At 43.9% G+C, this 16380-nt stretch overlaps 1 protein-coding gene across 9 annotated transcripts in view; it reads left to right on the plus strand.

The window, feature by feature from the left end:
• Positions 1–16380, plus strand: part of Tnik (TRAF2 and NCK interacting kinase) — a 404440-nt gene that overhangs the window by 224472 nt on the left and 163588 nt on the right. For all 9 annotated transcript variants that reach the window (XM_075951104.1, XM_075951107.1, XM_075951102.1 and 6 more), the window contains exon 3: positions 12727–12783. In XM_075951104.1, the coding sequence (XP_075807219.1) occupies positions 12727–12783 (57 nt within the window). The remainder of the gene's footprint in view (positions 1–12726; positions 12784–16380) is intronic.

Genomic DNA, 16380 nt, shown 5'->3' on the forward strand with positions numbered 1-16380 from the left:
CAAACTAATAAACTATTTTATATCTGTTCTACAGATAAGGAGTCTATAACCAAAAGATATTCCAGACCCCATAAATCACCTCAGGACATCTCATATCCCCCAATTCCTTCCTCTTAACCTCCATTCTGCTTTGTAAACCTGTGAAACTTTGGCAACAACAGCACCATGACTGTCTCCTGGCCCCTGTGGGAAGGAAAGGGGCGGAGACTTAGCTGTGTGCCCTCCCCCACCTCTCACACCCCTTATTAGTCAGTGAACTGGAGGATGAAATTGTGGTCTGAGGAAGAATTTCTCTGGAGTCAGGGAAACCTCACCCTCCTGAAGGAAAAGCTACCTAGCGGGGAGTCGTATTGCAGCTATGTTAGCTGTCACTCAATGCATTTACTACCTTGTCGGCTGTCTCCCCATTCAGGCCAGCCCAGCGCTTGGGCATGCCTCCCATGTGAAAAAGAACCTTTGCTGCTCCTCAGGTTGTCCTCATATTTCACCCATGTTCCTTCCCCCAGGATTTCAGGCAAATAAGTCCCCAGAATTACCGTCCTATAGGGAACCCACATCAGTGAGGCACTCGGGTCCTTGATCCCAATGACTAGCGTCCCGGGGAGGGCTGTGTGCGTTCTCAGACTGCTGTGGCTTCTCACTTTGAAAGAGCCATCTCTTATTCATCACACAAACTTTAGTTTTCTAGTCTCCTTTTTGGCTCTTGTGAAGGCTAATGCTTAGGAGACATATGTGGCTCGTGCAGTCTGTGCTGACCTGGGAGGCGCCCGAGGGTTAGGCACAGCTCAGTGATTGTAGAGGTTTGGGACTTCTGTTATTGCCAGCAGAAGAACTGTCCAGTGTGATCATTTTCTCTGCACTCTCGAGGACTGCCACATGGTTGCTTCTGCTTTTTGACTAATTCAGAGAATCTTCAGTTCTTTAGCTCATAAATATTTAAGTGGTGGTGTACTACGGTCAGTATTGTAAAATAATACTGCTCATCTTAGTTTTGCTAAAAGGAACTGAATCTGCATGGGTTGTCCTGTGGGAGGAAGGCACACACAGCGGCTGTAAGGTCAGTGCACACTGTCTTTGAAGAGCTCGCACCAAATGAAGGCAGACGCTTTTAGACACGTATTTCGTTTTAGCTTGGGGTTTTATCATGATTTCTATTTTAACCAAACACTAGAGTGTATTCTTTTTGAAGAATGATTTTGTTTTTAATTATGTATATGCCTATAGGAGAGTATGTACATTAGGTATGTATGCCTTCAGAGGTCAGAAGGGAGGGGGAGGTAGGATTCCCTGGAATTGGAGTGGGTGCTGGGAACTGAACTCAGATCCTCTGCAAGAGCAGTACATACTCTTAACTGCTGGCCCATCTTTCCAAACTAATTTTTTTTCAACAAAATGTAATATAATGTATTCTTTCTTTTTTCTTTTTCATTTTCTTTTTTCTCTCTTTTTTTTGTTTTTTGTTTGTTTGTTTGTTTGAGGCAGGGCTTCTCTGTGTAACAGTCCTAGCTGTCCTGGAACTAGCTCTTGTAGACCAGGCTGGCCTCGAACTCACAGAGATCTGCCTGCCTCTGCCTCCCAAGTGCTGAGATAAAGGCATGTGCCACCACTGCTCAATTAATATAGTGTATTCCTACATCAAATTGTCAAATGTTAAAATCCATAAACATCTGAGATGATCAAAAAGATATCTGCACAAATTATGAAAACTTATTAAGTGCTGAGTATTTGAGAATGTGAAAACAGGATGAAAATATCATTTTAGGTTGCATAATGCTTTTTTATTGATTTTATTGAGCTATACAGTTTTCTCCACTCTCCTCCCTTTCTCTCTTCTCCCCTTCAACCTTCTCCCATGGTCCCTATGCTTCCAATTTACTCAGGAGTTCTTGTCTTTTTCTACTTCCCATGTAGATTAGATCCATGTACATCTCTCCTAGGGTCCTCATGTTGTCTAGGTTCTCTGGGATTGTGAACTGTAGTCTTCTTTTTCTTTGCTTTATGCCTAAAAGCCACTTATGAGTGAGTACATATTATATTTGTCTTTCTGGGTCTGGGTTACCTCACTCAATATGATGTTTTCTAGCTCCATCCATTTGCCCGCAAATCTCTTGATGTCATTATTTTTTTTCTTCTGTGTAGTGCTCCATTGTGTAAATGTACCACATCTTCTTTATCCATTCTTCAGTTGAGAAGCATTTAGGTTGTTTTCAGGTTCTGGCTATGCCAAATAAGATAGCAGTATCTTTAAAGGGTGATTTGCTTTTTTTTTTTTGTGGCTGTGATTAAACATCATGGCCTAAAACAACCTGGAGAAGAAAGGGTTTATTTCTTTTACACTTCTCCACCACAGTCCATCATCACTGAAGGAAGTCAGAGCAAGAACTCAATGAGGAACCTGGAAGGATGCCGCCCTCTGGCTTGCTTCTCATGGCCTGACTTCTTATACAACTGAAGACTTCTTACTAGGGATGGCATCATGTACAGTGATCAAGCCTGCCCACATCAATCATCAATCAAGAAAGTGCCCCCAGCACTTGCCCACAGGCCAATCAATGGAAGCATTTTCTCAGTTGAGGTTCCTTCTTCCCAGACGTCTCTCATTTGTCTCAAGTTGACATAAAACTAGCTACCAAAAAGGAATATATATTCCAAAAGTAATATCCTTAGCATAAACTGTCCCTCTGTGTCCAAGCACCACAAGCCAAATTCTCTTCAGTCTTCATACTGTACGGCATTATCTTTGTTTAGAATAACTGGAATGTGTCGTTCAGTTAGGAGACAATGAAGAGTTTGTAATTGTTCTGTCACCCTCAAAAGTCAGAAGAAGTCAGTCCCGGAGGCCACAACATCGGGAATTAGTATTACCTGTGTTCTAAAGACCACAGATATTTTTTGAGAGGCATTGAGTCCAATTTTAAAAATAGTGTTTTCTATTGCTCTATGTCTCTGACTTTGTGCCCGTAAATGGTGTTTTGTTAACTGTAACTCTGTAGTACACATTACGATCAGGAATGATGGTGATTTCAGCATTATGCTTTTGCTCAAGACTGCTTGGGAAATATAGGCTTGTTTGTTCTTCTATATTAATTTACTTTTTCTGTTTCTGCGGAGATCATCACTGGAGTTTGATGGGAGGGCTGAGATAAAAGAGGGTACAGGGAATAAGCTCATCATAAACATAGACTTGTATGAAATTGTGGTAAGGTTATCTGAAAGGTGCTGCCGAGCAAAGAAGGAGCAATGCCAACCCAGCTGTACTCTCCCCTGCCCACCGCCCCCGACACCCCGGAGGGTAAGGACTTACCTTGTCATCTTTGCCGCTGCTGGTTTCACAGAGGCTTCAGTAGCCACTGGGCTTCTATTAAATGTCAACCTCTGAAGCCCAGGTTCTTTCCTTGGTCCCACTGGCATGTGAGGGCTCAATAATGGTATGTCGGGCAAAGGAAAATACCTTTTACAACATGGAAGGCTTAGCAGTATACCTGGCCCCTACTCACGAGATGCCAGTATTGACAGTCAGTCACAGCAATCAGATGTCTAGACATTGTCACATGGTCCCAGGGCAAAATGGCCATGATGACAACTACGTTTAAAAGTGTCTGCGGTGGAGTCTAATTCTCAGGCAATTTTTAGGATAGAACATATGCTATTTTAAAGTCCCTTCATCTGCCCCTGGATGTCATGTACAGTGTGTAAGTCCCTCCCTCCCGCTAGATGGCATACACAGTATATAACCCTCCCTCCCCAGAGATGTCATGTACAATGTGTGAGTCCCTCCCTCCCCAGAGATGTCATGTACAGCATGTAATGAAGCACATGTATTCTTACAGAGGAGACCTTTGAGTAAGAGTCCACATCATGGTCTTTTTCCTTCTTGCTTAGGAATCATTATGACTCCAGTAAATTGCCCACTAAATCTCATCTGTCGCCCTTGTTCCTGCTCAGATTCAGCTAAAGCCCTTTGAAATTGATTTTTGTGTCAGCCGTACAGCAGAGATTCAGTGAGGACCAGAGAGCTTCCCTTTTATTACTGTCTATTTTTTTTCCTTCTGAATTACTTTAGATTTGGTGGGCCCTAATTATATTCCCGAGATTTCCTGGCTGACATTTCCTTTGTTTTAATGAAAACTTCTGGAGGCTTGAGGACATTGTGGGAGAAGGTTTATTCAGCAGCAGCCACGAGAGTGTCAAATGGGTCCCCATTTGTGCTCCGGAGTCGGGAACACTGTGGGCCTTTTGCTGTCAGACAGCTCTGAGTGCCCAGGCCTGCTGCTGCTGCTGCTGCTGCTGCTGCTGCTGCTGCTGCTGCTCCTGCTGCTCCTCCTCCTGCTGCTGCTGCTGCAGACACCTGCGGTGGGGTGTGAATGAGACACACTGGGGGTGGATAGCTTCCTTCCAAAACTCAGAAGTGTCTGTCTTTGTAACTATACTTGCCCTCCCTAGCCCCCCCCTCCTCTATGCCTCATGGTTACAACCAACACAACTCCCATACACAAGGCTGTCAACTTTTGACCATAGGGTCAATGTAGGGTGTAAATGGCAAATCTGTGCAGGACCAGGGAAGAAGACATCATGGGAGCGTGTATCTCTCCCCTACTGCTCCTCAGGGAAGCCAATGAGACGATGAACTGCAACAAAGGGGCTCTCTCAAGCCTCCAGGGCTCCTTCAGTGTGTTAGTTAACACTGAGAAGAAAAATAAACTCTTTTGAAGCAATCTTCCTGCACCCTCACTGCCTCAGGCCTTGGGGCTCTCCCCTCCAAGGCTGGGCCCTTCCCATGACAGCTTCCTGCTATGCAGAAGTGCCTCCCCTCGCTTCTCCCAGGTTAAACCTGTGCTGGGTCACTGATAGTTTGACTCGCAGTGACAGAGGCAAAATCACAGTTCACTAACCGTAGAAACTTGGCATTTCTCAGCATGACTTAGGACCTATCTTTTGCAAGAAGTTGTCCTAGGTGGGGTAGAAGATTCCATGGGCGAAGAGGAACTTTCCTCTCTAGGGTGTCAGACTATAAGGCCCACAGGCTTTGGGGAACTAGGGTCTCCGAGAGCAGGGTGGTTCCTGTGTACCTCACACGCTCCCTCCAGGTCAAGCTCTACAGGCTTCCTACCCTGCTTTTGACAGACAACACCAAGGATTGTTTATCTTAGGGAATCTTCTAGCTCTCTATACTCACCATATCGTCTACCTTGAAACAACTTTTCAGACACTAATTTCACCAGTGTCCACATTTTGTTCCATCATACATATGCACAGCAGAAACCCAAGCCAACAGTGGAGTCTCAACTTTTAAGGTTTTTTTTTTTAATTTTTTAGATTAATATAATTATATAATTTCTCCCTTCGCTTTCCTCCCTCCAAACCCTCTCATATAATTCATCTTTGCTTTCTTTCAAATTCATGGCCTCTTTGCTCATTAGTTGTTACATGCATGGATGTATATACACGTATGTTCTTAAATGTAACCCGCTCAGCCTGTATACTCTTACATGTGTGTCTGTTTTGGGGGCTGACCACTTGGTATTGGATAACCAGTTAGTGAGCTCCTCCCTTGGGAAGACTGTGTCTCCCACTTCAGCCTTCCTTGATTGCCTAGAGTTCTCCATGTGGGACTGATATCCGGTGGGATTTCTCCTGTTCACTATTGCTGTTATCCTGAGCTTGTAAGTTTTAACAATTAATATTTAGCTGGTAGATATTTTAATAGGCATTTTTTATTTTTAAATAACAGCCTTTATATATTGGACAGTTTTTGTTTTCTGTGAGTTACCATAAGGTCTTTCTTTTCCATATTTGACAAAGTTCTTCTTGGACTGAATTCTAGGTCCCCAATGCCATTTCTGTCCTCCAGGTGCCACGTTTGACCAGAATAGAAAAGATGATTGCACGGCAGTAGGGCGGCAATTGGGGAAACCAGAGTTGCCCAAAGGATTTGCTGTTTTTATCTTTTGAACTCTACCTTGAGGGGGGTAGTTTTCCTGGAGTGAACACAGGATGGGCAGAGCCATTCCATGAGTTGCATTAGACAGAAGCCAGGAAAACACTTGATTCTCTGCTTTTTTAGGAGGGATGGAGAGGAGGTGACGGGGAGTGTGTTCTTGGCTGCAGGCAGGACCCAGAAACTGGTTCTGCTGCCTCCTGTGTCCTCCTCATTCTGCAGCTTGTCTGCCTCTTTACTGCTGCCAGTTCAGCTGTGCCTGCCATTCCCGGGCACAGACATTGGGCTCCCTGCCACAGAATCTGCATACGTTAATCATTGTCTAAAAAAACAAAAAAAAACAAAAAAACTCATGACTGATTTGCCTCTTTTGTAGCATCCATTTTGATTTATAAACTGAGCCATACTGACAGCCACGAAAACTGAGGTCTCCTAGTTTCCAACAAAGACAAAGGAGGTAATGTCTTGTTCCCCACCTGGAGTCTAAGAGCAAGTCTTGAAGCACAGTGGACCCAATCCTGAATCGTCTTAAAACCTTGGAGGACCTGAGCAGAGCATTGGCAGTGTATGGTGCTGAGGTAGAAGGCCACCTCACATTGACAGTTCATCTGGTCTAGAGCTTTGTTGACTGCCTCACAGGCTGGGAACCATCAGGAGTCAGGTCACGCTTTTGCAGATTGGCCAAGCAGAGCGTTTGAAGTCACCAGTGAGTGTCACATGATCACCAAAGAAACAGAGCTTGTCTTGATCTGGAGAAAACCTAGGTAGCAGGTTTTCTAGGTAGTAGTAGGCAGTAGACGCTGAGCCGAGAGTGTGCCACAAGTTTTCATGAGTTTAAGATTCTTTGGAATCATTCCATAGAATTCTCTTCTATAACCTCCCCTCCTCAAAGTGTGTTTCCGCACCAAGATTTATCATTTTTGTTTCTGTGTGTATAGGTGTTTGAGGCTATGTACCATGTGTGTATAGTGGCCCTGGAGGCCAGAAAAGGGCATCAGATCGCCTGGAACTGGAGTTACTGATGGTTGTGGGCCACCTTGTGGGTGCTAGGAACTGATCCAGGACCTCTGGAAGAGCGTCCATTGCTCTCACCCACCGAGCCATCTCTCCACCCCTCTAAAGCCACGTTTTCATCTAGGGACACGTGGTAATCTTGAGGGCAATGCCCGGCCATCTTGAGGCTAAGACTGACAGGTGTCATAACCAAGGCTTCATCTTAACCAGAGCAGGGGCCGGAGTGTGCCCTGGTCCTCATTATGATGTGTGGAGGTAAAGCTGGGTGAGTCATTTCTTCTTCCCTGGGATCTGCAGAGATTTCCTGAGACCTCCTCTGTGGGGAGTCTAGAAGAACTTGGCTTACATTCACTTCTACCTTCTCTCCAAGCAAAGCAAATACAGCCACTGCCTGAAGCCTCTCCCTATCATCCAGTCCCATACATTCGTGGCAAGACAGAAATCCAGGGGACCAAAGAGGACTGATGTGGAATGTGAGTGGTACCAACAATGGGAAGGCAGTCTCCATACCCCGCATCTTCTCCTAATGTGCTAGTTAGTGAAGATGAGTCCCTTCTCCATCACACAGTACAGAAGGCTTGGGAGAAATCGGTACCTGGCTCATTCCCAGGTCCTTTAGCCTTCTGCATATCTCTAGACCCTGTCCAGCTCTCATATTCTAATACTTCCACCCTGGTCCAAGCTGTCATCATTTTCCAGTTGTCTCCAGGTGGGAGCACGACCGTAAGTGGGGTGACCCCTTCAGCTGAGGGCCGTCCTCAGAGAGGGTTGTGATTGAGTGACAGCTTCCTGGGGCTTCAGTTTGTGGTGGAGACTCCGGATCAGCTGTTCCCAACCTGTGGATCACAAGCCCTTTGAGGCTTAAATGACCCTTTCATGGGGGTCACTTATCAGATGCCCTGCATATCAGATATTTGCATGATGATTCATAACAATAGCAAGATTGCAGTTACGAAGTAACAATGAAATAATTTATGTTTTGATGTCACCACAACATGAGAAACTGTATTACAGGGTCTCAGCATCAGGAAGGCTGAGAACCACTGCTCAAGATGGTATACTGCGGCACCAGTGACTGATGGGCAGACAGGTAGATGGACAGATACAGATAGATATAGCCTAAATTGGTACCCGAAGCAACACCTGCCATTCCTATGTGTTCTGCACATCTCTCTTCCTTGGTGGTTAGTATGGACCTAGGGCCTTGTGCATCCTGGGAAATTGTTCTGCCACTGAGCAACACTCTCAGTCCTTCTATTTGTTTGATCTGATTTATTTTCATTATTCTGAAAATGCATATTTGATAAAAAAAGAAAAGAAAAGAACAATATTGGTTGGGATCAGCAGGGGTTAGCATAGAACGCTGTGGAAATGCAAAGGCGGTGCATTCATTTGCAACGGGGAAATTGAAGAACATTTCCTTATAGAGGGGAGATCGTCTCTAAGCTAATTCAAAAGAGTATGGATGGGAGGGTGAGACAGTGCAGAGACTGTCTGATCTGCCATGTGTGCTTCCTTCGCAAAAAAATGCATTTTGCTGACCTAGAAATGAAAGCGCTGTCTGCTAGGCTAGCCTCTGGCTAGCGGCTCCACAGCTGGCTGGCTCTTTCCGGGCTAGCCTCAGGCTAGGGGCTCCACAGCTGGCTGGCTGTTTTTCAGAAAATAACACCACAGAGTCTATGCTTCCACAGTCTTTTCTGAGGAAATGGTTGTTTTTCTCTTGCAGTTATTTTATGGAGGAGACAGAGGAAAATGTGAGCATGCTTGGGTGGGTCGCGTTTTGTTTTGGTATTGACTCTTTTATATGGAACGAGAATCCGCCCAGGTCTTCACATCAAAGTGACAGAGCAGAAAGGTGGAAATGGGAAAGAGTAAATTTGTGACTGACTGACTCTTCAGCACCTGTGATCTCCACAGACCTGCTTCCCTGATGTGTGTGCTTGTGTGCATATGTGCGTGCGCATGAGAGAGAGAGAGAGAGAGAGAGAGAGAGAGAGAGAGAGAGAGAGACAGAGAGACAGAGAGACAGAGAGACAGAGAGACAGAGAGACAGAGAGAGGGAGTCTGTGTGTGTGCCTGTGTAAGCCTGAGGTCATTGTTGCATATCACCCTCCATAGCTCTTCATAGTTTGTGACAGGGGGTCTTTCCCTCAGCATGGAGTTCATTTATTCCATTTGTCTGGCTGCCCAACAGCTGCAGGCACCCACCTGTCTTTGCTGTCCTCTAAACCCAGTGGCAGGCTTAGACGTATGCCCGACTGTGCCTGGTTTCCTCTGTGGGTGCCTGGATCCAATGCGCAGCTGTGCCTGGTTTCCTCTGTGGGTGCCTGGGATCCAGTGTCTGCATTCGAACTCAGATCATTTTGTTAATGCCATAGGCTCCTGGCTTTCCCAGAAGCCCTTCCTCATCCATTCTTGGACAGAGTTTTTCTACACCATTTTCTTTAGCAATAGGATTTTAGTTGTGTGTTTTTTTCTAGATTTTTAATCTGTTCACTACCTTTTGTTACTGTGAAATATCTCAGAAGAAAAAAAATAGTTTATACTTTTATTCAGAAATGTCTCAGTTGTTTCAGACTATTTTTTGGCGAAGACTCTTATTCAACTCTTTTGTCTCCATTTAGAAGATTGTTTTCCTTTCATAGAAATTTAATTTTCTGTTTTTCATTGGACTTACAAATTAGATTCAAATTCAAATGATGTCTATATTTGTATTTTTAATTACTCTTAAGAGCAGCAAGAAATATTAAAGTTTTTGGAAGGAATGTGGAAATTTCACATCCCTGTGGTAGTGAGATCCGCCTGCTATCCTGGCTTCAGATTTTTAGAAAGTTAAAAAAACAAGATCTATGTGAAGCAGGGATGAACAGATCAGTGTTTAACTTATGTGAAATATGATTTTTCTTAAAAAAAATCTTGTAATTCAAGCATATAGCATTTGTGATATAGGGGAAGGAGGATTGTGAGTTCAAGGGCATTCTTGGCTATATAATGAATTCAAGTCCAGCCCGAGCTCCCCAAAACTGTCTCAGAAAGAAAGCAAGGGGCTGGGGAGATGACTTCAGGAGAAAGGTCTGCCTCACAACAGGACCTGAGTTTTAATCAAAATGACTATAAAGCCAGCGCTCTCACAGTGAGATGGAAAGTAAAGACAGGAGACCATTGCAAGCCCAAGGGCCTACTAGCTTGGCATATGAAGAAATGACCAAAGAAGAGAAAGAAAGACCTTGTTTCAAACAAGGGAGAGAAGGTGAGGACCAGCGCCTGACTGAGACGGGTCACACACACACACACACACACACACACACACACACACACACAATCACACACTCATACACATACACGCATACATGCACACACATACATACACACACGAACACATATACAAGCACACCATGCCACACATACACACACTCATACATATACAGACATACATGCACACACATACAGACGCCAACATATACACATACGTGCCTGGATACATACATACATACATACATACATACATACACACACTCAGACACATGTACACACCATATGTATACATACACACAATGTTTAAGGAAACCAAACAAAAATCATTTTTGAATTTCAACAGTAAGATTTGATTCCCACGTTCTGGGTGGCAGAAATGGGATAGAGGATAATATTTCGTGATATAGGGGTCTCTTTGACTGTGAGACTTGAGCCTGATCCCTAAAAGAATAGGATTGTTTGTGTGCATTATGGTGATGTTTTTATCAATTTACTCTCGATTTTATGATGCGGTTTCCTTGAAAAGTCCTCAATCCCAACTGTGCCTCAGACATTTAATGACCTTGAAGTCAGCTAACTCAGAACCATTGCCTGAAGGTCTGCCTTAATCTAGATGCTAACCAGCTTTGACACTCTCCAGTGATGTCAAAGGCAGCTCACGCTGAGCAGGGTCCTCCCTGGTCCTTGTGCTCCTTCCTGACCATCAGGGTTTGACAGCTCAGCAGCCTCGCTGCTCCAGTGTGAGGAAGCCTGAGGCCTGCTGTTCATTGTTCCGTTTGCAGACTCGTGTAAGCCCAACCTGCCATCCCAACATGGCATCGGTCGGATCATGTGTCAGCTCTACCATAAACCCTTCCTTTTTAAAGTAGGGGTTATTTTATCGATTTCAAACCAAGACCTTGCCAGGGCCTTCTGTGGGAAATTTCGCAGGGATGGTTCTCCCCTCTGTCCTCTGAAGAGTGGCTTTATTCTACCCCAGCTGCTGCTCTTTAATTAGATGTTGGGGTCCCCTGTACCAAATTATTCACTCCAAGAAGAGTCCGTGCTTCTGAAGGAGCTAAAGATCTCATGCATCTCATGCATAGTGTTTCTATGTAGAAAGACTAGAAAGACATACCACGTTGGGAGAAAGGGATTCAGAGAGTGTCTAGACTTGGATGATCAAAGTCCTGAGCAGAGGAGATGCCATTAGGGTCGGTTTCAGGGTTGGTGCTGCGTATGACGGCAGAGAGGAGAGAAAGGAAGTCGAGACCACAGGGAGAAGGCTGATAAAACATGCACCAAGCAAGGATGGAACTTCCTGCTCCGTGGTAGCACAGGGGTGAGGATTGACTGACAGGGGGAGGAGCGATAACTTTAATTAAATCTAGAAACAAGTAGATGCATCGCAGGATCAGGAAGGCAAAGACCTAGAAGATGGACCATTCCAGAGGCTAAAAATAATAGTGTTTGGAGAACTGCAAACAGTTGGGCCACAAGGTCCAGAGCCGGTGGGCCTCTATCAAGGTGCCTTGCACAAGGGAGGTCAGCTCTTGGGGAGCGCTGTTGGCCACCTGAAGGACTGCTTTGCCTCATTCAGAGAATTGTAACAGAGATTGGTTGGATGATATCAAATCAACGCCCTGTGTTGGTCTATAGTTGCTCTTCTGACTTTCAGTTCTTCGGAGGAGAAACTTGTTCTAGATGTGGTTAACCATCTTTGAAGCTAGCTGTGAGTCTCTTTCTGAAGACAGCACAGCATGACAATATTCATCAGACCTCCGTGATGCTGACAGCTCTCTGGGACTCATCACCACAGCGCTGTAGCTGTTGTGACTTCCTGTGAGCTTGGCTGTTCTAACTTGGAAGTTAGGAGTCCCCAGCCTTGGTGCCTAGTCCCAGTAGCACTGTTCCCCTCTCTCACTGTGGAAGCTAAATTTTCAGATGCTCTTGGGGATGATGAGTTGAAAGTCATAATTCCTATTTCCCTTCCCCATCGCTGGGTGTTGGCTCTACACATTGCCCACACCCAGCTGGCAATGGCAGTCACAGCCAGTTGATATTGTTGTTGTTGTTTTCAGTCATGTTGATTGGCCCTAAAGCCTTGTGCATGCCGGACTAGTACTCTTCCACTAGGCCCTATTCCCAGCCCAAAATGCAAAATGTTTTAAGAACTGAAAAAAAAAAGTCTCTTAAGTTTCTTAAATTCTGAGATTTACTTGTCCCCTCCATCCAGGCTGGTCTCTACTCCTGCGTGAATCTGCCACTCACAAAGCCCTTATCGAGTACTTTTCATAGAAAGAAAACTGAATTGTCCAACATTTCCATTCATAATAGGGCATAACAGGCAGTGTTTGAAAGAAATAATTAGTAACTAGAATTCCATCTTCAAAGCGTTTCTGCTGTCTGTTTTCGTCGGTCTGGTTTTAGCATGCTATAACATTGATCCAGGCATTAATCTTTACATGGTTGGAACAGAAAAACTAACACACTCATCACAGCTCAGTCTTTTGAAATTATGTTTTTTTTTCTTCTTTCAGGGTCGTCATGTCAAAACAGGACAGCTTGCAGCCATTAAGGTTATGGACGTCACAGGGGTAAGGCATTTTTTTTTTAATCACGTCATCTCATTAGCTATACAGTTGTAGCAAAGATGTGAGTGACAGGAAAAAAATATTTGCCAGAAAAGCGATCTTTCTAAATATTTCAGAACCTTTCGCATTTGTGATTCATGCGAAGAAATAAGAACTGCAATAGCCAACTGAGCAGGCCAAGAATAAATCACTCCGATTAAATTCAGTACTACGCACTGCCTCAGGCGGTTAGACGAATGCTGTGTGCCAATAATTTACATAAACATAACCACGGACATTTGCATTTGAAGGAGAAGCAAGGATTCCAAAGTGTTAGAAGTATACCACTGAGATTACAAAGAAGAGATGGGGCTTTACTGTTTGCCTAAAGGGAAGATCTTGGATAGTTGTAAAATTCTCATACTACATTTAAAAATGAACATTTTCTGAAATAAAATATTTTTGACCAAGTAATCACCCACACATTCCTATTTATTAGAGAGCAGTTCTAACCCAAACTTGTGCGTGGATGATCAAAGCGATCTGATATTTCTTTAGTCTTTGCACTAAACACAATCTATTGCTTTCCATTTTTTTGCTTGGTCTAATTTAAAATATTTTAATAACTTTTCAAGATTATAGAATGGAAGTCAGATTTTAAAGGATTCATTGAACATCAAAAACATGTTAATAATATTCTCTTGTCCTGGGAACTCTTCTATGATGTCTCTCTTTTTATGTTGTACATAAAAGCTAAAAGACCAAAGTCTCCATTTGGTCAGAAGTAAAATACTGAATATAAGCAGTCATCAGGGAATGAGTCACACAGAGATATCAATAACCAAGAAACAGATTTTAGAGAGAGAGAGAGAAAGGGTACACAGTTTGTGTGCATGTTAGCTGTAATGTCACAGGAGTCTGTTAACTCCGGTAATTATGAGTGTTGTAAGGCTCTCCAGAAAACCTATCACAATCTGTAAATATCACACATAGTATCAATTGTTTGCTTATTCCTTCTTCATTATTGATCTACTTTGCCCTCTAAATTATACTTTACAGTATAATAATTAATTATATATATATTATAGTATAATAATTAATTATAATGATTAATAATAGGAAAATCTTGTTCTTGTATTTATTACCAGTGGAGTGACACCCTAAAATGTTTACTACTGGATGTGTGGTTTTGTGTTTCTTTTTACTGTCTTTGGTACACTCAGTTTTAGGTGTTGCGAACTAATTCAACTATTTGACCTCAATTGTTGATTACATCACCTGGCGTTGACTAAGAAATGCACATGGATTATTTCAATTAGCGGTATGCTCTGCCACTTGAAACAGAGGATTAAGCGTGGTCAAAAGTGTCTTCTTCTTTTTTTTTTTTTTTTTTTTTTTTGAGACAGGGTTTCTCTGTGGTTTGGAGCCTGTCCTGGAACTAGCTCTTGTAGACCGGGCTGGTCTCGAACTCACAGAGATCCGCCTGCCTCTGCCTCCCGAGTGCTGGGATTAAAGGTGTGCGCCACCACCGCCCGGCATCTTTTTCATCATGTTGAAAAGAGTCAAGAGGCTGGCAATTATGGTGGCTAGTGTTAATTGTAAAGCTGATAACAATCTAGAATCTCTGGAGAGACCGGCCTCTGAGCATGCCTGTGGGGATTGTCTTGATTGTGTTTGTTGAGATGAGATCTGCCCACTCGGGGTGGCACCATTCCCCTGGCTGGGATCCTGGACTATGAAATAAAGAGAACTGCGCAGCAGCGTGAATTCATGACTTTCTGGCCCTGATTCAGGGCATCATGTGACCAGCTGCTCCACACTCCTGCCTGCTTTACTTTCCTGCCTTGGGCTGAACCATTGAACAGTGACCTCAACTAAAGCCACCTCCCATAACTGCTTTTATCAAAGCAGCAGAGAGAGAAAGGAAGACAATAGTGTGGGGTACTGGGCAGCAGTGTGCCCACACAGGGTGGTTTATCCTTCTGGTTTGTCACTTTAACTCACAGCCTCCCTGCCTGTGAGAGTCTCCATGGACTTTATCCATCAGGAAAATATGCAGTGGCATTCTTCTTGAATGCCTAGCAATGTGTCTAGTTGAAAATACAGGTTCTGTGGAACGGGGCCCACAAGGCCTTACCCCGGACTGAGGATGCACAGCTGTGGCTTCTGGGGGAAGGGAGAGGGAGTTTCCTTGCGGAATGTGGCTCCTGGTAGGTCAGCTGCACATCTGGAGGATGGCTCCACATCCAGGGGTACCCGGACAGCACAAATTACAAAGAGGACACAGAAGTAGGGGTAGCGATGGGGGAGGGAATATGGGAGGAGTTAAAAGAGAAATTGGGGAAAATATAATCAAAATGTGTTTTATAAAATTTTCAATAAATTAACTTCTTTATTTTTTAAACAAAGAAAAAAATAAAGGTCCTAAAGGGGTCCAGAAGAAACAGGAGGGAGGATGTGTAGGCTGTATAAAATCTAAATACAGTGTAAACCTACAAGAAATCACCAGAAAAGAAAGAAAATATAGCTCCTATAAGTCAGAAGTAAAGGAGTGCATATTGGAATAGTGAATTAGCAGGATATGACACAAAAATCAAAATCTGGTATAGTAAGCCTCTAGTAATAGAGGCTATATATTTATAAATAAATATAAGCTTATAATATATACATAAGCCTTTTACAAAGCCCCACTACAAAATGAGTTAGATTTTGTTTAGCGGACCTGCTGTTGTTCTTTGATTGAGTCACCTTTCTGCACACTAAGATGCTCTTTGTGTCTCAGTGACCAATGGCTGTCATGAGACCGAGGTGACCACACTGTGGATTAGGTTCTGTTGTGTGGCCGCTGAGTTTCACTGACATCATGGACGGGAACGCATAAAGTTGCTTACTGACGTGAAAGTGGGACTTGGGGACAATGACCACCACTTTCCTAGTTCTTGCCTTTCCTGGGGAGGTTTTAAATTATTCCAGGAACCACGGTTAGTGCTGCTGGGCCACCTTGCTTACCATAAAAGAAAATTGTCATTCAGTTATATAGCCTGACATATGCACTTTCAGGCCATGGAATATCAGTTAGCTTTTGTCAGCTGGGTTTCTGTTGGCAAGTAAGCCCTTTGAAAAATTACTTGCTGCTAGACAGAGACTGCCATTCTGCATGTGTTGGGGAGCCAGCCCATTTCATACCACAGGCGTTTCATGGTATATGAGCTCGGTTCTCCTGGAGAACCCATTTTCAGAAGAGCTGGCTGCATTTCTGTGATTTAGTCACAGCATTGACTCTTATTTAACCGCTGACCCTCAACAAAGGCAGATGTGCTGTACAGCAGGAAATGGGTTCATTATTGCCCTGCTGGCTGAGGCAGGATCCAGTGAGCCTCGCATCATATCCCTGCCTGTCACAGTCAACGACGACAGCTCTTCCTCTGGTAAACTCTGGTATTCGCTTTAAGAGGCAGTTGATTCCATTTCGCCACGCCGTCTTCTGTGTGTTATAGAGTCCAGTGCAAACGCTCCTCAACAATTATTTGAATTGTGTTCATTATGACTGTTCTGTTCAAAGCTGGGATGAGTTCGTGAAGGTCATCTTTGTTGATTGTGTTCTGTGACCTTCTGCGAAGT

This window comes from Microtus pennsylvanicus, chromosome 16, assembly GCF_037038515.1.
Source record: "Microtus pennsylvanicus isolate mMicPen1 chromosome 16, mMicPen1.hap1, whole genome shotgun sequence".
Taxonomy (NCBI): Eukaryota; Metazoa; Chordata; class Mammalia; order Rodentia; family Cricetidae; genus Microtus; species Microtus pennsylvanicus.